General features: G+C 34.4%; 1 protein-coding gene across 11 annotated transcripts in view; it reads left to right on the forward strand.

Moving 5' to 3' along the window:
* Positions 1-27,592, forward strand: part of VPS13B (vacuolar protein sorting 13 homolog B) — a 781,052-nt gene that overhangs the window by 414,453 nt on the left and 339,007 nt on the right. For all 11 annotated transcript variants that reach the window (XR_011493286.1, XM_044743909.2, XM_044743903.2 and 8 more), the window contains one exon: positions 17,799-18,002. Coding sequence is in view for 10 of the 11 variants with exons in the window: in XM_044743909.2 (XP_044599844.2) it covers positions 17,799-18,002 (204 nt within the window). In the remaining variant the exon portion in view is untranslated. The remainder of the gene's footprint in view (positions 1-17,798; positions 18,003-27,592) is intronic.

Genomic DNA, 27,592 nt, shown 5'->3' on the forward strand with positions numbered 1-27,592 from the left:
GATGAGGCAGCTACATTAAATGAACACTGTTGTAACATCTGAAAGCTTGTCCTCTATTATAAAAATCATTTCTTTTATAATTAGTAGTAAATACTTTTGAACAATATTAATATTCCAGTTTAATGGCCATTTACCTTTCTCTTATGACGCATAGTGGTATAAAAGAGGATAATCGTGAAATGACTTACTCTCTCTTAGATTATTCTCTGAATGATGCTGCTGATGGTTGCTGAAAAACATTTCCAAGAGGAAGGGAAACTGTTATGGATTAAATTGTGTCCCTCTCAAAAGATATGTTGAGTTCCTAATCCCCAGTATCTCAGGATGTGATTTATTTGGTAACAGGGTCATTACAGAGGTAATCAAGTTAAAGTGGGGCCGTTAGGGTGATCCCTAATCTAATGTGACTGATATCCTTATGAAAAGGGGAACTTTGGATGCAGACACACACAGAAGGAAGTAGATGTGAAGACACACAGAGTGTCATGTGAAGATGGAGGCAGAAATTGAACTGATCCAGCTTCAAACCAAAGAATACAAGGATTGCTAGCTACCACCAGAAGCCAGGAAGAGAGGCAATAAAGGATTCTATTCAAGAGTCTCAGAGAGAACATGGCTCTGCTGATACCTTGATTATGGACTCTAAATCCTAGAACCGTGAAACAGTAAATTTCTGTTGTTTTAAGACACCCAGATTATGATACCCTTGTATGGCAGCTCTGTCAAAAAGATTGCAGAGAAATTAGATTCACTTTCTTTTGACCCTTTGTCACAGAAGTTGTTAGAAAGGAAAGCATAAGAAATCCAGTTCTAACATAACAGCTGAAGCCCACCTCAGCCCATCCATCCCACTGATTATTTCTGTACACTCTGGGGGAAAAAAGCAAAAGCTAACTACAAAATGAACATTCCCAGTTTGTTTTAAAATACAGTCATGTGCCACATAACAAAGTTTCAGTCAACAACAGACAGCATATGTGGCAGTGGTCGCATAAGATTAGTACCATATAGCCTAGGTATGTAGTAGACTGTACCAACTAGGTTTGTGTAAGTACACTCTATGATATTCACACAACAACAGAATCACCTAATGACGTGTATCTCAGAACATATCCCCATCATTAAGTGACAAATGACTGTAATTGAATTACAAATAAGACTTTAAAGTAGCTCCTATAATTTTTTTCGTGGGGTGTAAAGGAAAGCATGCTGAATGAAAAAGATAAGAATTCTCAATAGGGAAATAATAAGTATAAAGAGAATGAAATGGAATTTCAGATTTGAAAATACAATACCTGAAAGAAAAATACCATGCCATATGGGGTTAGTGGTGGCCTGCATATGACAGAAGAAAGAGTCACTGAGCTTGAACATAGAGCATAGAAATTACTGAATTTGAAAAACAGAGAGAAAGAAGGGTATTTTAAAAATGGCAAGAGTCTCAGCAGCTGTGAGGACAAAATACTCTAACATATGTATAATTGGAGTTCCAGAAGGAAACAAGAAAAGGATTGGGGCAAAAAAGGTGAACAAATATTTGCAGAAAACTTCCCAAATTTGCAGAAAAAGATAGGCTTTTACATATTCAAGAAGTTCACCCAATCCAAAGCATATTTATCTTTGAGTATAAACTCAAACAAAAACATTCTTCGGCACATTGTGCTTAAAATACTGAAAACCAAAGATAACTTTTTTAAAATCTTGAAAGCAGCTACAAGAAGACACTATACATAGGTTTACAATCATTTGAATGAGTGCAGATTTCTCGTTAAAAGCCATAGAGGAAAACATTGGAACAATATCTTTAAAATGCTAACAGAAAATAAATGTCAAGACAGTGAAGATATCCCACAGAAATCACAGTGAAATGAAGACACTGTAGATGAAGGGAAACTAAGAGAATTTGTCATGACCAGCTGTGTTTCACAAGAAATACTAAAGGAAGTTTTCAGGATAAAGGAGAATGATACCAGATGAAAACTTGTATCTTCAGAAAAAAAGGAAAACTAATAGAAATGGTGAATAGCTTGGTAAGTTTTCTTTAAAAAACTATTAAAAAAGATATGTATGAGTGGGGAGCTGTCTAAGATGGTGTCTTAGCCTGAACTCACCTCCTCCCATGGGCACACCAAATCTACAACTACATATGGGACAATTCCGTCTGAAATAGAACTGAAAATTAGTCAAACTGCTCCTCTGCAACAACAAATAAAAGGACCACATTGAGATAGGAGAGGAAGAGATGCAGTCTCACCAAAACCCCATCCCTAGCATAGCACCTCACAATAGGGAGGGATCTCAGAAGTCCAGAGCTTCTCCTAGAGGAACGAGGGGTTTTTGCCCTACATCAGGCACCCTAACCCTTGTGATTTGCACTAGAGGGATGAGCCCCCAAATTGTCTGGTTTAGAAAATAAATATGGTTCCCATCCAAAGGACACAAAGGGCAGTAGGGAACTGAGATTCTCCTTTTAAATGGCTCGCATGTGGTCTCACTTGCCCTGGGACACAGCACAAAAGCAACAGTTTGAAAAGCACCTAGACTATATGTGAAAGAGATTCACTTGCTAGTATTAAAACATCTGCTGGAGGAGCAGGGAACAGTTTGGACTCTCTGAGGACTGAGGCACTAGTGGACATCATTTGTGCACTCTCCCTCTACCCTCCTAGCACAGGCAAGTGTGTGCAAACATGACACCTTCCCACTGCCTTGCTAAAGTAAGGCTAGCAAGTGCAAGTGGCCATGGCATCCTCCTACTCTCTTGCTAAAGCTGGTGGACATGCACAGTCCAGACATTTTCCCACTCCCCTCTGAAGCTGGCAAGTATGCCTCACTCCCTACACTCTCCAGCTGCCTCTCTAAAGCCAGGAGGCTATGCATTACACACAGGGAGACACTCCTTGATCACCTGGCCCCATGGGCCAAGGGGACTTGCATTCTTGGGCTCCATAGGACTGTAAAAGTTGGAAAGACAAGTATAGGCTCCATCAACAGATAGATTATCCAGACAGAAAATCAATAAGGAAACATCAGCCTTAAACAACACATTAGACCAGATGTATTTAATATGTAAATGTAGAACATTTCATCCAAAAGCAGCAGAATACACATTCTTCTCAGGTATACCTGGAACCTTCTCCAGGATAGGTTACATGTTAGGCTACAAAACAAGTCTCAGTAAATTTAAGAAGATTGAAATCATATAAAGCATCTTTTCTGACAACAGTGGTATGAAACTTGAAGTCAATTACAATATCAAAACTAGAAAAATCAGATATGTGGAGATTAAACCACATTGCGACTGAACAACCATTGGGTCAATGAAGAAATTAAAGGAAAAATCAAAAAGACCTAGAAACAAATGAAAATGGAAATATGACTTACCAAAATCTGAGATGCAGCAAAAGCAGTTCTAAGAGGAAAGTTCATAGCAGCACAGGCCTACCTGAAGAAACAAGGAAAATCTCAAATTAACAATCTAACTTTATACTCAAAGGAACTAGAAAAAGAACAACCAAATCCAAAAGTGAGAAGACTACGGTGAACAATTATACAGCACCCAATTGGACAACCTAGAAGTAATGAATAAATTTTTGGAATCTTAGAATCTTCCAAGACTGAATCAGGAAGAGGTGGAAAATCTGAACAGACCAATTGCTAGTAAAGAGATTGAATCAGTAATCAAAAACCTCCCCACAAATAAAAATCCAGGACCAGATGGCTACACTGGTGAATTCTACCAAACATTCAAAGAAGATTTAATACCTATCCTTCTCAAACTCTTCCACAAAAATTGAAGAAGAGTGAATGCTTCCAAACTTATTTTACAAGGCCAGCATTACCCTGATACTAAAATCAGAAAAGGACATAAAAAAAAATTACTGGTCAATATCCCTGAAGAACATAGATGCAAAAATCCTCAACAAAATATTAACAAACCGAATTCAACAATATGTTAAAAGAATCATACACCACAATCAAGTGAGATTTAGGGATGCAAGGATGGTTCAACCTCTGCAAATCAATCAATGTCATATACCACACTAGCAAAATGAAGGATAAAAATCATAAGATCATCTCAATAGATGCAGAAAAAGCACTTGACAAAATTCAACATCGCTTTATGATAAAAGCTCTCAACACAATTGGAATAGAGGGAATGTACCTCAACATAATAGAAGCCATATACGACAAGCCCACAGCTAACATCATACTCAATGGTGAAAAGCTGAAAGCTGTCCCTCTAAGATCATGAAGAAGACAGGGATGCCTACTCCCAACTTCTATTGAACATAGTCTTGCAAGTTCTTGCCAGAGCAATTAAACAAGAAAAAAGGAAGAAGTAAAACTGTCGCTATTTGTGGATGACATGATTCTGTATATAGAAAATACTAAAGACTCTGCCAAAAACGTGTTAAGACAAATAAACAAATTCAATAAAGTGGCAGGGTACAAAATCAATATACAAAAATTGGTTGTGTTTCTATACACTAACAGTGAATCATCTGAGAAATTAAGAAAACAATCCCACTTACCATCGTATCAAAGAGAATAAAATACCTAGGAATAAATTTAACCAAGGAGGTGAAAGACTTGTACACCAAAAAGTGTAGTCATTGATGAACGAAATTGAAGAAGACACAGAGAAATGGAAAGAAACTCCATGCTCATGATTTGGAACAATTAATGTTGTTAAAATGTCCATGTTTCCCAAAGGAATATACAGATTCAATGCAACTCCTATCAAAATTTCAATGACATTTATCACAGAAATAGAACAAACAATTTTAAAATTTCTATGGAACCACAATACATAGCTGAATAGCCAAAGCAATCTTGAGAAAGATGAACAAAGCTGGAGGCATCACACTCTCTGATTTCAAACTATGTTATGAAGCTTTAGTAATCAAAACAGTATGGCATTGTCATAAAAACAGACACAGAACAATGGAACAGAATAGAGAACCCAGAAGTAAACCCATGCATATATGGTCAATTAATTTATGACAGAGGAGCCAAGATAAACAGTGGGGAAAGGATGGTATCTTCAATAAGTGGTGTTGGGAAAACTGGACAGCCACATGCAAAAGAATGAAAAAATTTTTCACCATATACAGAAATTGACTCAAAATGGATTAGACTGGAATGTAAGACCTGAAACCATAAAACTCCTAGAAGAAAACATAGGCAATAAGCTACTTGACATGGGTCTTGGCAGTTAAGTTTTGGATTTGACTCCAAAAGCAGAGGCAACAAAAGCAAAAATAAACAAGTGGGACTACATCAAACTAAAAAGTTTCTGTACAGCAAAGGAAACCATCAATAAAATAAAAAGACAACCTACCGAATGGGAGAAAATATTTGCAAATCATGTATCCAATAAGGGCTTAATATCCAAAATATATAAAGCCCACCAAAATATATAAAGCACTCATAAAACTTAATTGCAAAAAAACAATCAAGCCAAAAAAAGGGTAGACGATCTGGATAGACATTTCCCAAAGAAGACTTACAGGTGGCCAACAGACACACAAAAATGCTCAACATTGCTAATCATCATCAAAACCACAATGAGATGTCACCTGAAGCCTGCTAGAATGGCCGTTGTCAAAAAGACAAGAAACAGCGTGTTGACAAGAATATGAAGAAAAGGTGATACTCATGCACTGTGGGTGGGAATGTAAATTGGTGCAGTCAATATGGAAAACTGTATGGAGGTTTCTCAAAAAGTTAAAAATAGAACTGTCATATGATCCAGCAATTCTACTTCTATGTATTTCTCTGAAGAATATAAAAACACTAATTCTAAAAGACATACACACGTATGTTCATTGTAGCATTATTTACAATAGCCCAGATACAGAAATAACCTGTGTGCATTGATGGAAAAACAGATAAGAAGATTTAGAGTGTGTATGTATATATACATATAAATGTATATATATGTATACAGAATGTATATATATACACACACACGTATATGTACACACACAAAATGTATATACATAATGGAATACTACTCCGCCATAAAAAGAATGAAATCTTGCCATTTGCAACAACATGGATGGACCTTGAGGGAATTATGCTAAGTGAAATAAGTGAGACAGAGAAAGACAAATACTGTATGATTTCACCTATGTGTGGAATGTAAAAAGAAAGACAAAACAAAACCAGAATCTTAGATACAGAGAACATAATGGTGCTTGCCAGAGGGGATGGGGGTTGGGGATTGGACGAAATGGGTGAAGGAGATCAAGAGGTAGAAGCTTACTGTTGTAAAATAAGTAAGTCCTAGGAATGTAATATACAGCATGGTGATTATAGTCAATAATATTTTAGAGCATACTTGAAATTTGCCAAGAGAGTAAATCCTAAAAGTTAACGTTGTATGATGATGGATGGTAACTAGACTTTATTGTGGTGATCATTTTGCAGTGTACACAAATGTCAAGTCATATGTTGTATAACCAAAACCAATATGATGTTATATGTCATTTATGCCTCAATAAAAAAATTATGTATGGCTGTGGAAAGCAAAATAGAAAACATTGTCTTCTGGAGCTTTCAATGTAACTAGATTTAATATACAAGATAACTATATCATTAATGTTAGCGAGAGATTCCTTAAAGGTACCTACATGGTCGCCAGATTTCTAAATACCGTCTGAAGTGTTACAGTTTAAACTCTAATTAGACTGTAAAAGTTTTTCTATAAATATTATAATCTTCTAGAATAACCACTAAAAATAAAACACAAAGAGTAAATATAGTAAATATAGCAAAAATACAAAGAGATATAGCCAAAAATACAATAGATAAATTAAAATGAAATACTAAAAAATAATCAAATAATCTAAAGTCAAGAAATGGTAACAGAATTACAAAAAACAGGGTAGAAATAGAAACAAAAAATAAAATGGTAGGGCTGAGCCAGCTTTATCAGTGATTACATTAAATGTTGGTGATCTTAACTAGGAGTGTTTAGAGCAGGAGTCAGCAAACCGAGGCTTGTGGGCCAAATTGAGTCAGTCCATTGTTTACATGTTTTCTAAGGTTGCTGTCGTACTACAACTGCAGAACTAAGTAGCAGCAACAGAGAATAATATGGCTCACAAAGCTTAGAATATTTACTATCTGACCCTTTACGGAAAATGTTTGCTGACCCCTTGTTTAAATACTATTACAAGGCAACAATTTATGAAGCGGGGAAAAAAGCAAGACTACATAAAAGAGAAACACCTGAAATGTAAAGGAACAGAATATAAATAAATGCATAGGAAAAAAATATATTGTGGAAACAGTTTGTATAAGAAGGCTGCACTTGCTTATTTTAATGTCAAATAAAATAGACATAAAGAAAAAGGTATTACCAGAGATAAAAAGGGACATGAAACAGAAATGGACAGAAGAAAAAAATAGATAATTCTATTCAATCATAGTAGGAAATTTTTATATCATCCCTCTCTGATTATAAAACAACTAGATGAAAAATAAAAAATTGGAGATATAAAAGATCTGAAAAAAGTAGATAATAACAGTCATAGTAGGAAATTTTTTAACACCTTTCTCAGCAATTGATAAAATAACTGGAAAAATAAATAAATAATTGGAGATATAAAAGATGCCAGCCCTGGTGGTCTAGTGGTTGAGATTCTGCGCTTTCACCACCTGGCCTGGGTTTCTCAGTAAGGGAAACCATATGCTACTCATCTGTCAGTTGTCATAGTGTGGCAGCTGCATGTTGCTATAATGCTAAAAGTTATGCCACTGGTATTTCAGATACCAGCAGAGTCACCCGTAGTGGACAGGTTTCAGCAGAGCTTCCAGACTAAGTCAGACCAGGAAGAAGGACCTAGCTGGCCACCCACTTCTGAAGAAGTTGGCCATGAAACCCTATGAATAGCAGCAGAGCATTGTCTGATATAGCACTGGAAGGTGAGAAAATGGCACAAAAAGACCTGGCTGGGTTCCACTCTGCTGTACACAGGGTCACTAGGAGTCGGAATCAACAGCACTAACAACAACATAGAAGATATGAAAAATACTATGAAGTCACCTTTATCTAGTTGGCGTTTATAGAACACTATAACCAACAACCATGAAATGCACATTTTATTCAGGTGTACATGGTCTCGTTATGCTTAAGAGGGATCAAAATCAATAAAGTGTATTACTTAACCACAGTCAAATTATATTAAAATCAATGATAAATTAACTAGAAAAATTATAAATATCGGGACATTAAACAACATGCTTCTAAATCTGTGAATCAAATACAAAATTACTTGGAAATCAGAAAATATTTTGTTTGAATGACAATTTAAAAAGTGGCACAGCTAAAGTAGTATTTAGAGGGAAACAATTTTAAATGCTTATATTAGAAAGAAAGAAAAATCTTAAGTCATCACTTAAGGCTCTACTTTAGGAAGCTAAGAAGAGAACAAGGTAAACTCAAAGTAAATAAAAGGAAGAAGGTAATGAATATAAGAGCAGAGATGACTGGAACAGTGAAAAAAGAGAGAGAGGGGCTTGCCCAGTGGCTTAGCGGTTAAGTTCACGTACTCTGCTTCGTCGGCCCAGGGTTCACCAGTTTGGATCCTGGGTGCAGACCTATGCACCACTTATCAAGCCATGCTGTGGCAGGCATCCCACATATAAAATAGAGGCAAATGGGCACAGATGTTAGCTCAGGGTCACTCTTCTTCAGCAAAAAAAGAGGAGGATTGGCAGTGTATGTTAGCTCAGGGCTAATCATCCTCAAAAAAAAAAAAAAGAGAGAAATACAAATCACCAATATCTGGAATGACAGGGGTTATCACTGCAGATCCCACAGACATTAAAAGTATAATAAGAGAATAATGAACAAATTTATGCCAAGAAATGCAATAGTTTAGGTGAAATAGAGATTTTTATTGAAAAACAACTGCAAAAAATCATATGAGAAGGAATACAAAATCTCATAGTCCTATATATCTTCTAAAGAAATTGAATGTAAAGAAAACTTTAGGCCCAGATGGGTGAATTCTATCAAATACTCAAGGAAAAAAATAATAGAAAATTTTAACATTTTTTTCCCCAGAAATAAAGACTGAAAGATTCCTGCCCAACTTGTTTTATGAAGCCAGCGTAATCCTATTACCAAATCCTGAAAAAGACATTACAGAAGGAATTAGAAATCAATATCCCTCATGAAAGTAGGTGTCAAATTCTTAATCAAATGTTAGCAAATCAATATAACAATAAATAAAAACGATAATACTCAGTAGGATTCATCTTAGAAATGGAGGTTGGTTTAACATTAAAAAATCATGTAATCCATCATAGAAATAAAAACAACAGAAAAAAATATCGTAATCTCAATAGATGCAGGTAAAACATTTGACAAAATTTAACACCCATTTGTAATAAAATCTCTCAGCGAATTGCAAGTATTAGAAAACTTTTTCAAACTGACAAAGGACATATATGAGAAACCAAATACCATACTTGCTGGTGAAATACTGAATTGTTTCTTACTGAGATCAGGAAAAAGCCCAGAATACCTGCTTTCACCACCTGTTCTATATCATACTGGACATCCTAGCCATTTCAATAAACCAAGAAAATTAAATAAAAGGCATAAAGATAAGAAAAGTAAAACCGTTCCTATATGCATGTATCAAAATACTTTATAGAAAGTTCTAGGGGCCGGCCCGGTGGCACAGCAGTTAAGTTCGCATGTTCTGCTTCTCAGCGCCCGGGGTTCACCCGTTTGAATCCTGGGTGCGGACATGGCTGCTTGGCACGCCATGCTGTGGCAGGCGTCCCACATATAAAGTAGAGGAAGATGGGCATGGGTGTTAGCTCAGGGCCAGGCTTCCTCGGGAAAAAAAAAAAAAAAAAAAACGGGGGACTGGCAGTAGTTAGCTCAGGGCTAATCTTACTCAAAAAAAAAAAAAATTCTAGAGAAATCTAAGAAGCTGTTACTAGAACTAATATACTTATCAAGCTTGCAGGAAATAAGATTAATGTATAAAATCAGTTGTATTTTTATATACTAGCAGCAAGCAATTGGAAAATGGCATGCAATCAGTTACATTTATGTTGGTGCCAAGAAACATAAACAAATGAATCTAACAAAAGATGTCCGATATCTCTACCCTGAAAATCACGAAGCATTGCTAAGAGAACTTAAAGAACACATAACTGGAGAGTTACACCTGTTCATAGATTGGAAGCCTCAATATTGTTAAGATGACAGCTCTCCCTAAATTGCTCTTTATATTGGGCATAACCAAGTTTAAAACCATTTTCTCTTTGAAAGTCACATTAAGGTAGCAGAAAGTCAGACACTTGGAGAAAGTATTTGCAACACATTTATCAAACTGTTGTCCAGAATATTTAAAGAATTCCTTCTACTCGATAACATGAAGACAAAAACCATAAGTAAAATGACATGAAGATAGATAATGGAAAAAAGATCTGAACAGACATTCATCCCACAAGATATGTGACTGGTCAATGAGCACATGAAAAGATACTCAACATTATTACTCATCAGGGAAAAACAAACTAAAACATGAAGACATACCACTGTACACCTATTAGATTGGCTAAAATAAAATAGACTGAGTATTGGGAACCAACTGGAACTCCTTGTATACTGCTGGCAGGAAAGTAATAATTACACAACAACTTTGGAAACAATTTGGAAATTTCTTGAAAAGAACAACACACACTCACCATACAACCCAGCTATTCCTTCCTAAGTATTTTCTCAGAGAAACAAAAGTTTATGTCCATGCAGAAACGTTTACACAGATGTGTTTTAGCAGCTTTAGTTGTATAGCTAAAAACTGAACACAGCCCAAATGTTCATCAATAGGTGAATAATTAGACAAATTATGGCCTGTTCATATAATGTAATACTACTCAGCTGTAAAAAGGTCTGAATTATTGATAAAATGCCACATCAGGGATGAATATTGCAATCGTTATGCTGAGTGAGGGAACCCAGACAGAAGAGACTGCTTACTGTGTAATTCTATTTCTATAAAATGCTAGAATATGCAAACTACTACCTTGTGACAGAAAGCTGGTTCCTTGTTGCCTGGAGGCAGGACAAGGAGAGAGGAGGATCAGGGAGTGATGGGAAGGACTGACTATAAAGTGATAAGAAGAAACTTTGGGAGATAATAGAAGTTTTTTATTCCTGGTTTATATTTAGCAGTAGTAGTGCAATCCCTCTAACAGACAGCTAACTGCTGCTTGGGGTTCTCTACCAGAGACCTTCTATTTTAGGGATTTATGAAAGATCACTATAGCCTTGGGCGGATTGTGCTACTCCTCATGTTCTGGTTATCCATAGCTATCCCAGCTGAAAATAAATTCTGGAGCCATGAATGTTTTAGCCTGGGACTCTATTAATTTTTAAAAACAATTTTTCTTTTCCTTTGAGATACTCAACAGTATTGTGATTTCTATGGAATTGTATTCCAATATCTACCTTGTTTGGAACTAAGGTCAGATTTTCTTGTTGTTGTTTAAATATAAACTAGTTCTAAGCAAAGTCTTCACAAAGATAGAGCTTATGTTGAGCCTGGTTATTTTCTTGTGTCTGCTCTCTACTTTTAGCCTTTCCTCCAACACCTACCTCCCAAGGCCTCACTGCTGCTGCTCCCAATATAATAAGGACCTTTTTTGAGAATTAAACCAAGGCTGAGTGAACCTCATGCCCCGAGAATCCCTTTTCACCCAAAATGTAATAAATTCTTACCTGTTCACTTAATTGTACTTTATCTTCTTGAGAAGTCCTCATAAACCAACTTCTGTTAAATTATTACCAGCTGCTATAACCAAAGCTGATCACAAGGTTGTTGGGAATTTTAAGTGAAATATTTAGAAAAATACTTTGTAAACTCTGAAATGTTATATGAATGTCATTTTCTTAGTTTAGATTGACTCATATAAAATGTGAGATGAGACCCTCTTTGCAAATTGAATGAATTCCTTGGTAGAATGTAGTGGTATTCCTGAAGGGATAGGAAGCCACAGAACAATATAGCACTTTGAAGAATCCATGTGTACTCAAAGATTTGGTAAGGAGTTAATATCCTTGTGTGCCAGATTAACCTAAATTTTAAAGATAAAACATGAAACTCCAAATAAATCTTTCTTGTGAGTGGTTGCTTTAGCCTCTGCTTCTAGACTCCCGCCGGATTCTGTCAAAATAACAAATGATGACTTGATTGTTTTTCCCCAAGTGAATTCAGCAAAGATTTGTTGTGTAGTACTTATCAGCCGGAGATGAGGGAAACAAAGATGAATAAGATAAACACACAAAGAAGGCCGTGCCTACACACATCATAATCCAACTGTTGAAAGCCACAGATAAAGAGCAAATCTTCAAAGTATCATGAGAAAAATGACACATTACATGTGAGAGAATCTAGATTTGATTATTAGCTTACATCTCATAAGAAACTTTAGAGATCAGAATAGCAGTTTCTTTAAATTGTGGGGGAAAAAAGTCTCCTGACCAGAATTCTAAATTTAGAAAAAATGTAGCTTTTATGAATGAAGACTAAATAAAGACATTTTTACATAGAAGAATCTATCACCAGTAGAAGTGCACTCAAGAATTCCTAAAGGAGGTCCTTCATGCTTAAGGGAAGTGAAACCAGATGTTTGAGCATCTTTTCAAATGTTTATTGGCCATTGAATTTGCTCTTTTGTGAATTGACAATTCATATTGTTTACATTAATTTGTATTTTCCTAATTACTAGTAGGGTTGAGCAGTTTTAAAATATTTATTGGCCAGTGAATTTGCTCTTTTATGAATTGATAAGTCATGTCTGCCCAATTTTCTATTAAATTTCTTAGCAATTTGAAGAGCTTCCCTTATACTCTAAAAAGCAAATAGCTGTATTACAGATACAGGGTTGCCTTTAAACTTTATGGCATCTTTTGACAAAATGTTTAATGTTTCTTAGTGAAATCTATATGTCTCTTTTTGTTTTTGGGGTGTCCTACCTTACAAAAAGACTATCATGGGGGGGCCGGCCCAGTGGCGCAGCAGTTAAGTTCTCACGTTCCACTTTGGGGGCCCAGGGTTCACCAGTTCAGATCCTGGGTGCCAACATGGCACTGTTTGGCAAGCCATGCTGTGGCAGACGTCCCACATATAAAGTAGAGGAAGATGGACACAGATGTTAGCTCAGGGTCAGTCTTCCTTAGCAAAAAGAGGAGGATTGGAAGTAGTTAGCACAGGGCTAATCTTCCTCAAAAAAAAAAAAGACTATCGTGGGCCTCTAAAATACGAACTTCCATGTGCATATAGGATCTTAAAATTTCCTTATTTTTATTTTGTCTTTTAAGATTAATGACTCAAAATAAACTTCTTTCTTGTGAGTGGTTGCTCACTAACCCCTGTTTTTTTGTTTTGTTTTTTGTGTTTTTGTGAAGGACAATACATCTTGTCCTTTTGTGTTCCATGGACTTCTTTGAGAATCTGATAAAAGCTCTGAGCCTTTTCCCCAGAACAATGTATCTACCCCCTAAATTTTTCATATACAATCAGAAGCTTTGTGGACTTTCGATTGCAGCCAGTATATAAATTTCTTGATTCCATTTTAGGGAAATAATTCCTACTTAAATACCATTCTTTTGTTTTTCCATTAGAGTGACATCAGAAGGGTTGACCCTTGTACTTTAATTAATTTGGTTCATTATTGCTCAGATACAGAGCCCTCAAGTAGTTTACATATTTGAGATGTAAGCTCAATCTGTAGGGCAGGCCCGGAGCAAAGTCATTGTCATGTGAGACATTGTTGCAGGTCTTTGTATCAACTATGGAGACCAAAACTACTATGTTGCTTCCTAGAACTCATTGCCATTCAAGGGCCTTAGACGCTATAAATATTTAACCTGGTTGAATATTCACAGTTCTTGTTCCCTGGAGTCATTTCCATCAACTCTTCCTTCATCTTAACTGTTTTACCAAAGTTACCCAATTCCCTTTCATGCCTTTAGACACTAGTCTCTCAGAACTTAAAAACTGTATTCCTTCCAAAATTAAATGAGCCTGTAAAATTCTCTCTTTAATATAATAAAATTTCAGTTTTCCCTCAGCCAATAAGTTGATATATTTTGTCCTCTGAAAAGGCATTCCCAGGAACATAAAACTGTCTTTGCATTTTTGGGTTTTAAGTGTGTGGAACTAGAGAAAGAGAGGGTTTTATGCTCCTTTCCTATCCATTTATTTATAGTTTTTATTGCTGTAAGTTTTGTTTAGTTTTCACCAAAGCAAAGGAATTTGGCATTATTGTCTTAAGACCAGAAGCACTGAGTTCAGAGACAACTGGATTTGTATTCTTGCACCACTCTCTCAGTTTTAATTTCTCTGAGCTGCTGATTTTCATTTTTATCTTTTAAACCAAATTAGACGTGGTAAGTGTAAATAGACTATATGAAAAGTTGTTTGGGGTTTTTATTTTTTTGGCAAAAGCTCTTTCTTTTGAAACTGAGTTTTAATGTTTCATAACAAGTAGCCTGCCAAATGAAATAGCCTTTGTAAATTCATATTCACTTAGAGCTCTTTGCACTCTTCAACACGGATCAGTAATTGCTTGTTGAAATTCCATTCCTCCTTGGTTTCCATTGACATTGTATATCCATGGTTTTTCTTCTTCCGCTCTACCTTTATGATTACTTTTCTGACTCACTCTCATAATATCCTACAAAACGAGTTCTTCCTCCCTAACTTGATAGGACTTTTCATTGTCTCTGCATGATGGCTTGATCATTTCCTGCTCTTAGCTTTTGCTCTTGCTATTGTTATGACTGGAATGACATTTTGCACCTGCCTAAATCCTGTCCATACTTTAGGAATGTATCTTCTTGAGGTTTATCTTGGCTTCTCCAGTCCAATTAAGTCTCCTTTCTGATTGGTCATAGATTAAATGAGAAAATGTTTTTGAAATTAATTTTTAAACAATAAAATGTTATGTTTTTTGGTATTCCATCAATATTTGATGTTCAAAATATCATTTATATTTAGTTGCCTTCATATATAATCCACATAAAGCTATCTTACAAGATATTCATTTTTTAGAGTTTTTTGTAAGTTTTATTGGGTCATACTTAAATATAATAGACTGCGCATATTTAAATTACCTAATTTGATAAAGTTTGGCATATGTACATCCATGAAATGAAACCATCCCCCACATAATGCATAAATCCATCCTCCTCAAAAGTTTCTTTGTTCCTCTTAGTAATCCTCCCTTTCATTCCTCCTTTCCATCCCAGGGAACCACTCATTCTGTCATTATAGGTTAGTTTTCATTTGCTAGGATTCTTTGTAAATGGAATCATACAGTTATATTCTCTCTCTTTCTCTTTTTGCCCAGCTCCTTTTATTCAACATAATTAGAGATTAATCTTTGTTTTTGCATGAATCCATAGTTTGTTTCTTTATATTGCTAAGTATAATTCTGTTGTATGGATGTACTATAAATTGGTCATCCACTAATTGATGAACATTTGAAATGTATTTTTAGTTTTAGACTATTACAAATGAATCTGCTATGAGTATTTGTATACAGGTCTTTGTGTACGCAGACTTTCATTTTTCTTGGGGAAACAGGAGTGAAATGACTGGATCATATGTTAGGTTTAAATTTTGCATTCCGATCAGCAGTTACTGTTGGTTGTCATACTATGGCAGCTGCATGTTGCTATGATGCTGGAAATCTGTGCTACTGGTATTTCAAATACCAGCTGGGTGCTCCCATAGTGGACAGGTTTCAGCAGAGCTTCCAGACTAGGAAGAAGGACCTGGCTACTCATTTCTGAAAAATTAGCCATGAAATTCCTATGAATAGCAATGGAGCTTTATCTGGTACAGTGCTGGAAGATGAAAGGATGGCACAAAAAAGGACTGGGCAGAGTTCCATGCTGCTGTACAGAGGGTCTCCAGGAGTCAAAATCAACCCAACAGCACTAACAACAAATCAGCAGTAAATGAGAGTTTCAGTTGTTCTACATCCTCGCCAGTACACTTGGTATGGTTAGGCTTTTTAATTTTAGACTTTTTAGGAGATCTGTAGTGGTAGCTAATTGTGGCTTTAGTTGGCATAGTTTTCAGTACAGCTTGAAGGCTAAGAGTTGGACATTTATCTTCAAATTGTTTGCCTTATTTTTTTAAACCTCTGTATTTGGGAAGTCTGCATTCTGCAATAGCAACTTTCTTCTGTGAAAATTAAAATGTATTTAAAGTTTGTGTCACTGTTTGCTTGGCATGTTAAATACACATGTGCTTGGTGATATTCATACACAATTATTCAATGGTAACAGTTAAAGAAAATCAGAAGTAGTGACAATAAGATCATCAGTTCTCTTAAGTAAATAAACCTTATGCTCTTAGCAATATTTAGAACCTGTTTTCTTTGGTTTGTGCTTCCTTTATGTGTCAGTTCTAGTTGTTTAAGAAAAAGTAAAATAACCTTTTTAAAAAATTTGGCTTACAATAAAATTGTTTCTTTTCAGAGAGAACTTATTGATGATTATGAAGGACAAAAGAATTTGAACTAAAATTTTTCTAAGAAGTTTTTTCTAAGATTTCTAGCCATTAGATTTTTCTTTTTAATCAAAAGAACTATAACCTGAGATTTGAGACTTCATCACACAAAAAGCATGAGAAAACTGTAACCCAAGTACTGTTTTCTATCAAGTAAGGATTGACAACAGTGTTTTTATGCATCTGTTCTGCCCACATAAGAAGCCAGCTTTATCATCTGGATGTGTCCTGGGGCTGAAACTTCTTATAAATATGAGAATTTCACTTTTTTTTTAATGGCAAGCAGAATATGGTATCCAGCTGTGGATTTGCTTATATATTGTGTTTGCATTTTTTTCCTGGGCTTGTTTTATACAGTATATGGCAATATGTTGTCATACAATTTCCATGATTAATGCTTATTTATGAAATCTTGTGTAAATATCTTAGAACTGAGTCAAACAATGTAGCAAGTTAAATAGTTTTTTCTCTGAATATTGGAATGACAAATCTGAGGGGAATAGTAGGTTGGATGGTTTATGTTCTTTATCTATGAAAAAGCCTGATATTCTATATCATTCTTTTTCACTTTATTTTGCTGAGTAATAAATCCAGTTTCACATTTATTCCTCAGAAAAATAGAATTTAAATGTTTAAATCATTTGTAAATAAGAATGGTAATTATGTCATATGTAACTAAATAATCATATTTACTAGGATATATTTGACTTATAATTTTGATCCTGACCTCTGTTTGAGGCATTTCTTTGTGTTTGTTTTATTATTCATATATTAAAAGAAGTCTACTGTCCCATAGTAATGTTATATTAGAATTATTATCATATTAGCATTATTTTCCCACAGAAATGCTAAATTGCTTATGAAATATCACACTGTGAATATGTGACAAATTTCAAGTGTGAATAAATTCATATCTATTTCAAATTCAAATGATAAAATACTTAAAATTGTAAATTCGTTATATGAATTCTTTTTCTCTATATCTCATCAGTATCATAGTGTCATGATAAAATATTCCTCATCATGTATGTAATAATTATATATGTAATATATAATAATTATGTATTGTACATTATAAATCATGATGTAATATCATGATCACTGATACACCGATAGATTTTTTCCCATATATATTCTTGTTTGCCAAGAGTTGTTTTAATTTTCTCACATTTAGTATTTTAGTCAATTGTGACTAGAAGTTGAAAAACTTATTTTCCCTTTTTGTTCCCTTCTGCTCAGGTGCAGCTCTTATATGAACTAACTGATAACATGAATAAGGTCTGGAATAAGATTCAGAAGAGAGGCAGTCTCGGTCCTTCTTCAGCCTATCCAGAGGCCTTGGCAGGGCCTATCCCTAGTTCTCCGGTTAGAAGCAGTGTCGGCACAGCTCCTCCAGACACCAGCACATGCAGCCCATCTGCTGACATTGGAACTACGACTGAGGTAAGTGTTTCTGCAGCATTCTGTTACCACGTGAAGAGTGATGTATACCACAGAATTCCGTATTAGGATTGAAAACAAGGATGACCTCACCTCTGGAAGCTGGCAGGGTCAGAAGGCTCATGAGGAACTGTGGTAGCAGTGGCTGTGTATTACTGTTACCTTTATTACCAAGTATTTTAATCACTTTCAGTAGGTAGTGGGGTAGTTCAGGACAGTGGGATTCTGTGAAATAGTAAAAACTGAGACACAGTAAAGGTATGTTTCCTCAGAAGTATGGAAACTTAGAAGCTGAGTGAAAAAGTGGCTCATGTTCCTCCTTCCCCTACCCTCTTTGCCTCTACCTGTTTTTTGAACCAGAGTGTTATTGTTTTCTTTAGATTAGTTCTTTTCAGTCTGTTGGACTCAAAGTCTTCTTCCTTCCGTCTGATTATAAAAGCCTTTCTTTTCATTTTTAACACTGTAACATCACACCACATGCCAGTGCCCCTTTTTTATAACAAGTATTTTGTAATGCCCCCTTTACTACTCTGAAATGAAAATAAAAAATAATATAACCTAGATACGTATAATTTCAAAGATCTATGTCTTAAAGTATAAAGATAAAAGGAAAGTAATTTAAGATTTAATAATGTATATTTCAATATATAAATGCTCAGGCATGACTGCCTTAGAAGATATAATGAAGTAGTCAGGTGAATATAATTACTGTGAATGTGACTGATACAAATAGACTTGTGCAGGCCTGTTAAATACCCCAAGTGGTATTGTTGGTGGTGGTGTGATTTTCTGAAATAGTGGCAAACTCTTGGTAAAGTTTCAAACAAAAGAAAATTCAATCTTCCTTTTATTTCAGTGCTTGTATTTCTGGAACACTCAGTGTATAATAAAACCATGCAGAAAGGCCAAAAAAAATTATGTTTAGATTTAATTTAGAATTCAGTTTTATGCCCAAATATTTATAAACAGGATTTTCATCTATGTGAATATGTGAGATAATCTTCATTTTTCAAGATTGTCCTATTCATCATAGGACCACTTGGTTCCTTAACTCCTAACCCTTAAATGCTAGTAGTGACACCCAATTATTGAGTCAACCAAAAACACCCTAATACATTTCCAGAACACCCCCTAAGGGACTGAACTTTCACCTCTGAGAGCTACTATAATCGATGGAAGTAGAAGTTCTGTTTTTGTTTTTGCATGAAGGCATAATTTCCTCTGGAAACAAATACAGAATGGCAAAAAGAATCAAGTAAAAAGGATGTTAACTTTTTTTTCTTACAAATGAGTAAAGGCAAACAAACTCGGTTAAAAGGGCAATTGTTTTTTACTTGCTTTGAGGCTTCAACACACGTTGTAGATCTCTTTGACCTCCTGCACAAGCAACTTTTCTATCCCTGCTCATTCCAGATCTTAAGAAATACAGTGACCTAAGTGATGGGATTACGTTTTTTTTTCTCCTAAATGAGGCAAAGGTGGGGAATCCAGAAATGTGCCCTTATGAACTCATTGAGGCATACCCCTGCTAGGATAAAAGCAGTGAATTCTTTCTTGGAGATTCCTAATGTTGTTAGAGTAAAAAGCTGCTGCAATAAAGAAAACCATTTAACTGTATTGAATACAGTAGTTTCCAAACTTATTTAACCAAAGACCGTTTTTTCATCACCTACATATTAATATTACACAGAATACGCTTTGTGAAGTACTTTGGTACTTTGTGAAAGCTGTGGCACATGTGACCGACTACTCTACTCAGTTCTGAATAAATCCTAGTGTCATCCCTGTCTCGTTTTCTCTTTCCATGTCTTTGGACTACTTTTTTGTTTTGCTCTTTTTTCTGTCCCCCTCCCTCTTTTTTTCCATTCTCATTAACTCTCTCTGTTTTCTTTGCAGGTTATTTCTTCAATTCCCTTTCTTTATTCCATTTTATAAACTCTTCCTTTAGCTATTTCTAATCTACTTGACTTCAATCAATGGGTAATAAAAACAGGAGATTAGAGTGTGAGAGGAGAGAGAGGTTGGTGTTTTCCTTTCTTGTTCCCTCCCTACTTTGGTGCCCTATCTGGAAGGCATCCATGGCATTCTTCAGTCTGATGAAGCCTTATGTGGATTGTCTCTTTTGCTGAAGAAGCAGCTCTTTATGGCTCTCATGCAAAGGGCTCTTTAACTCAGGCTCTAAGCCTTATCTCAAGCCCCTAAGTGAGTGTTCAAATGTCTTTGCTGACCTCTAAACCCTTACTTGAGTTTGATACCTCTGTTTGCCACCTGGACTCAGTTTCCACTCATTAACCCTGACTGTGTTTCCTTTTCATTTCTCTCTTCATTTCTGACACCTCGAGATTTACCTTTATGTATTTCAAATTTGGCTATGCTATTAATCAGAAAAAGATGACATTCTCAAATTGGGCAGTTTTAGGAGAGTTTAATAAAAGGGCAAACGTGTTGACCGAAAAGGGAAACCACAAGAGATAGTAGGGTACCTGGAACTGGTAACACTAGGATGTTCTTTCTACCAATAGGCTTAAAGGTGGGGAGGGAATTATCAGAACAGGGAGTAAATACCCTGACTTCATTCTCCTCCCTCCTTCCTGTCTCCTGCCACTGTTCCTCATTAGCTGAAACCAACCGGAAACCAGAGGGCAAGAGTATTTGTATAAATTGTTCATACTGGTTAGCCTCTCAGGCACAGAAGGTGGGGTGGTAAAGGGTGGAGAGTAGATCTACAAGGCCAAAGAGAAGATAGACAGCACTTTAATGTATTAAAAGAAATTCTTATTGTATTTTATCTAGAATTTCTGTGCTTTTGTAGTAGAAAAGGAAAATGTTCATTTCAGCTTAGTTTGCCATGTTGCCTGAATTAAAATTTCTTTAACATCATTGAGTACTAAGAACTAGTCTTTTGACTGTTGAATCAGTCTTTGTTTTGCTCACTCTGCCTTGTACATATTATATTAGGTTCTCAATACCATTAATTAAGGTTTTTTTGGTGATTTTTTTTGTAGTAAAATATAAGTAACATAAAATTTACCATTTTAACCATTTTTAAATGTACAGCTCAGTGATGTTAAGTATATTCACAGTGTTGTGCAAGTAACTGCTATCCACTTCCAGAATTTTTTCATTATTTCAAACCAAAACTCTGTATGCGTTAAACAAAGACTCACCATCCATCCATTCTCTCATCCCTGTCCCTGGTAACTTCTAATGTACTTTCTGTCCCTATGAATTTGCCTATTCTGGATATCTTACATAAAAGGAATCATAGCGTATTTGTCCTTTTTGTGTCTGGCTTATTTCCCTTAGCGCAATGTTTTTAAGGTTCATTCATGTAATAGCATGTATCAGAATTTATGTCTGATTAATATTCTGTTATATGTATATAGCGTATTTTCTTTACCCATTGATCTGTTAATGGTCATCTGGGTTTCCACCTTTAAGCTATAATGAATAATGCTGCTATGAACGTTGGTGTACAGGGGTTGAGTAACTTTTAATGAAATAATTTTGCCCTGAAGAAATTATATGCATCTAATATGACTTGTGCCTGACAACTCATTTCAAAATTAATGTAATACCAGAAATTCTATTTTAATTTTTCTTTACCTCTTGAAATATGTTGATAACCGAAGTATTTGGTATAAAAACTACAGGGTAAGAGGAAGAAAGTGAATCCAGAGTCTTTCAAGATAATTTATTCAGTGCTGATTTTCTGACTCAGAAGAGCACTGTCTGTCATTTTAGTGTGATTTGCTTAGTACTAGTGTGGATGGTCTAGAAGCATAGTGACAGTTAATATTATCCCCAAATGTGTTCAAGCATATTTCAAAGTTTTGGCAGAGAATGTGGGTACCAAAGGGAGAAAAGGGAAAATCAGAGTAGTGTGTTTGGTTTCCATAGTAACCTTTCAAACAGAAAAATGAAATGTTAGTAGTTTATTTTCTCTAAGGTGTATTTTTTTTTCCTCCTGTGAAATAATAGCTAAATTGTGTCTGCTACTCCCCAACTCCTTGTCATAGACTCTTTTATCAGCCCTAAGAATTGCCTTCCTCTGCCTTAGTATAATAATTTTGCAGAGTTTGACAAATGAGCAAAGATGTTTCCCTTAATTTCATCAACTTACAGCTGTATTATTGAAAGGAGTTGTTGGAGAGATCATTTAGACCAGCATCGGCATTTTATGTACTAGAAAGGTGAAACATAGTAAATTGGAGTTAATGTCGCACAAAGTAGGGACTGGGCCAACTTATCCTAGGGTGATTCTAAGTTAATGGAACTGTGGAAGTGACTCTGGAGTCAGACAACTTGAGTTTTTATCTTTGCAACTTATGATCACATTATTTAACTTCTTTGCCATAGCTTCATCATTTGTAAAAATGGGGATAATGTTAATATCCATCTCAATATGTTAGTACAAATATTAACTATGTATGTTACAATTTGCCCATATACCCTGTGAAGGTGGTATATCCTTCCATTTATTTGTGTCCTTTAATTTCAATGAGATTTTAGTTTTCTTTTAAGCGGTCTTGCCCCTTTTATAATAGATGTATTCTTCAATACTTGATACTTTTTATTCAATTGAGATAATTATTTGGTTGTTTTTTCTCCTTTATTCTTTTAATATAGCTAATTACGTTGATTGATTTTCAAATGTTAAGCCGATCTGGCATCTCTAGAACAAACCCAACTTGGTTGTGATATATTTTCCATTTTATATCTTGCTGGATTGTATTTGCTAACATTTTATTTAGGATTTTGGCATCTATAGTTATGAGCGATACTGGTCTTTAACTTTTCTTTCCCATACCTTTGTTATATTTTGGCATCAAGAATATACTGTCATCATAAAATGAGATGTCAAGTGTTTCTTCCTGTTTTCTTCTCTGGAAAAGTATACATTTCATATGAAAATTCTCACAGTCATTATATATTCCTATGGTAATCAACAAGGTAATCCTAACTGAAACGGCACTTGGGTATAACACATATCTCATCTAAATTGGAGGGGGTTGGTTTAGGTGTTATTTGGATATGGAACAAGTTTTAAATTAGAAGCTTATTAGAAAAGGAGGAGAATGAATGGTAAGGACCGGATGGACAAAGGACACTCATGTAATTAATGTAAAGGGAATACAGGCAAGCACCTTGATCCTGCTCCCAACTCTAACACTAGTATTGCTGTATTCCAAGAAAGAGAATTTTATATTACTCATTGACAAAATAATACTTAATGATAAAATAAAGATTTGAATCCCACTCCCAATCTATATCAAATAAAACTAATGAACATATTTATTATAGATGCTAAATAAATATAACATATTTTTGTTACTGTGCAATTATGATTTTATGTTTTAGTTAACTTTTTATGTCCATTTTTTAATTGTGGTAAAATATACACAACGTAAAACTACCCTTGTAATCATTTTTAACTGTACTATTCCGTGTCATTAAGTACATTCACATTGTTTTGCAACCGTCATCATCATCCATCTCCAAAACTTTTTCATCTTCCCTAACTGAACTTCTCTACGGATTGAATGATAACTCTCTGTCTTAATATTAAGTCTTCTGATCCATGAACATGGGACATCTTCTTATCTATTTACGTGTTCTGTAATTTCTTTTAGCAATATTTTGTAGTTTGCAACATACAAGTCTTTCACTTCCTTTCTTAAGTTTATTCTTAGGTATTTCATTCTTTTTGAAGCTGTTGTAAATAGAATTGTTTTATTAATTTCCTTTTTGAATTGTTCAGTGTTAGTGTGTATAAACACAACTGATATTTGCATGTAGTTTTGTATCCTGAAAGTTTGCTGAATTCATTTGTTAGTTCGGACAGTTTTTTTGTGGAATCTTAAGGGTTTTCTACATATAAGGACAATTCTCTGTGAACAGAGATGTTTTACTTCTTTTCCAATGTGGATGTCTTTTATGTTTTTCTTTCCTAATTGCTCTTGCTAGGACTTCTAGTACTATGCTGAGTAAATGTGCCACTTAATTTTTAAAATATTAGGCAGTATTTTTAAGTTGAATATAAATTTCTCTCTTGACAAAAATTTTGTGTGAAGGAAAACTTCTAGCACTGTTTCAGCTCTAATAAATTTTGTACAAATAGCAAGAGATGAAAAATTGATCCCTTATTGCTTTTTTCTATTTCCATATTAGTTGTATTTTTATGCCCTTTGTTTTTCATCTGAAAAACATGTGAAGTCAAACATAACACGTTAGAAGTAAAATGATTTAGACTGAGTGGTTTCCATTGGCTCAAACGTAAAGGTGTCAGGTAATGATTATATTGCTTCAATGCCATACTGGATGTGAAATTTAAACTTTCCACCACCATCCCTCATCTGTTATCCTTATTATCAAAGGATAACCCTAATTTAAGCAGCCAGTACAGTGCTTGGTACAGAGTAGATTTTAAACATATTGTTCTTGAATATATGGTTGTTAAATGATTTGGGACTATCAACTCATGTTATGATTAAATTTAATCTGATTCGTTGTGGTGCAGGACATAGAAATGTGTATGTTTATTAAATCACTACAAATGCATTTTGATGGAAATACATAAAACTATATTTGAGTTTATATTTTTGGTTTGTTTTTATATCTTTAACTGTTTTAAACATAATTATTTTATATTTTTTATCAGATCTGTTATCTGAATTTCTTGAGACCTACTGTTTGTGGTGTTCTTAACTCTTGCTCATAGTAGATTGTTTCCTTATATGTTATGTAATTTTATATTGGGAGTTGTTCATTAGTGGAACTTTATCTATGAGACTCTCACATAATGATTGATGGCCTGGTTATCCAAAGAGATTTTATGTGTTTGCTTCTCTGAGGGACTCCAGGGGCTATCGTCACTATCTTGGGACCCCTTTCCTGTTAATTTCGTAGCTATAAGTATTTTGAAACATTACAGCAGTATAAAATCAAGCCCTCAAACCTACATGTACCACAGAGTTCTGTTTAAAAAGTCTCAAGGGTAACTGTTTTCCCCTGTCTATCTTAGTCTACTAAGATATATAATGTTTTTTTCTCAGGTTTATTTTGTTGTTTTTCTAATTTCTTAAATTGGACACATAGCTTAATCATGTTCAGCTTTTTAAAAAATGTAAGCATTTAAGACACAGGCCTTTATCCTTAGAAGAATTTATAATATTTGAATTGGGGCATGGATATGTGTGTATATATATATATATATATATATCCAGTTATGGGCTGGGAAATTTAGCCCATAACTGGATTGCTGCTTCCCAGAGACAATTCTCTGTTGTATGGAAGGAGGAGCAAAAATTTTGGTATACACAATGCTGTCTCTGCCACACAAGTTGTTATCATGGGCCCAGAGATAAATAAGACTTTACCTGTACGCTGAAGTACACTGAAGAACTCCACTGTATTTCAGCTAGTTAAGGTTGTTAAATATTTGTTCTCAGGTTGATATTCAGGAAAGCGAAGCATTATATAATTGTGTTCATTAAAATTTTTATGTTATTTTGTTTACAGGACAGCCCAACAATAAAAACTATCTTTGAAAGCACTAACATTTGTTTTCATAACACCTAATGATTTGTTTTCATAACACATAAACAAAACAAACATAATACACATACGCAAATATATGCACATTCACGTACTTCCATTTCAGGGCAAATTCATAAGCTGTGAGACTTTGGGAAGCTGTTCTAATTACATAAAATGATATTCTGAACTTCTGGATTTTCGGTAGTTTCCATAAAGCTGATATAGAAAGGACAGTTATTATGGGTGGCTATATCGCCCTCATGAAATTAAGTCCTTCCAGCTTAGTTGTGATTATAGGCAAACCATTTAGCATTTTTTCATTTTAGCATTCTCGTATATATGAATAATATGTTTAATATTGCCATCCTTATTCATAGCATTATTGGTGTAGGAAATAATTTTAAAGCTTTAGAAAAATCTGAAATGCTGAGTGAATGCTAGAATATTGATTTACAGCTCAACCTAAAGTAAAAATTGACAGATTAACCCCCAATATTTGGAATCTTATTTTCCAGGCAAAATTTGCCTTGGTCTTTATTGATTTAGAAATTAAAGTTGCTTTTGGCGTACTAGTTCTCAAAATAATCCAGCATAAAGTGGTTCATTTCTTAGTGTCCAATAATTGTTTAAAATGCATTAATTTTCAGTGAAATTGTAAGTGAATATTGGGGGATGGGGGTGGGCAAAATGAGTGAAAATGGTCAAAAGATACAGACTTTATTATAAAATAAATGAGTCATGAGGGTGTACTGTACAGTATGATGACTATAGTTAATAATACTGTGTTGTACTTTTAAAAGTTGCTAACAGAGTAGATCTTAAAAGTTCTCATCACAAGAAAAAATAATTTGTAACTGTGTGGCGATGGATGTTAAGTAGACTTATTATGGTGATCATTTTAGAATATATACAAATATTGAATCACTATGTTCTATACCTGAAACAAATGTAATGTTATATTATATCATTATATATTATATATAATGTTATAATACATTATATATTATAATATATTATATATTATATTATATCTCAATAAAAAAAGGTGAATATTAGACTAAGAAGTTGTTTGGCATGAACTGCTATAGCAAAACTTTTGTCAGTTTTTCAGTTATTCAAGGGTAGTTAACCTAAGCAGTAATCTACCTCAAATTATCATTCTAAACGATCCTTTAGAAAGTAAATTTACTTTGAACTTTTTACTTAGTTACTATTTTAAATGTCTCATAATAATTTTATCTCTCCTCCTGAAAATAGACTATTTCATTTAATATTTGTCTTTAAATGGTTTTATCTTCAACATTTAGAAAGAAACTTTTATTCAAAATGTGGAAATCTTGGCATTTAGATTATCATCTAATCAATTGAATAGCTGTTGAAAGAACAAAGATATTTCAAAGTAGGTTAGAGAAATGAAGGTTATTGTTTAGCTTTCAAATACCAATCAACAAAATATTTTGTTTGTAATGCTTTTCCTGTTTCAAGATAGTCATATCATAAAATTTCTCTGGTTCTCAATTATTGGCTTACTTGATTTTGTTTTTAAAATTCAAATGTTTTTATTGTGTAAATATATCCTATTAATCTGAGGTTACTTTACATTTGTGGTGCTTTTTTTTATGTCAATTATATATCTGGGAACCACTGAAATTTTGAATTTTTTAAATTGTTAATTAATATTAGCCTTTAAAAAAGTTCATAAAAATTTTGAAACATTTGCTATGTAAAGTATTGTTTTTCTTGCTGAGTTGGTTCAAAGCTATTATTTTTAAACTGTTTCAACTAAAAAGAATTTGCTACAAATGACTATAGTTTTAAAAAGCACCCTCTCAACAATTGTTTGTATTAAGTAGAAGAGAATTATTTGCTTATATGATCCTTGGATGTTTATAATTTAAACTATGAGTAATTCTTTTCATGTCAGCATGTTGATAGGAAGCTCCATACTTTTCAGTGAATACAGCTTTTAATTTCCTGAGTACGAATCTGGGTGGTGATAGAGGGGGAAATATGAGTGAGAGGCTTAAGTACTGAGCTTAGAAACAGTTAATCAT

Source organism: Equus asinus, chromosome 12 (assembly GCF_041296235.1).
Source record: "Equus asinus isolate D_3611 breed Donkey chromosome 12, EquAss-T2T_v2, whole genome shotgun sequence".
NCBI classification, from domain to species: domain Eukaryota; kingdom Metazoa; phylum Chordata; class Mammalia; order Perissodactyla; family Equidae; genus Equus; species Equus asinus.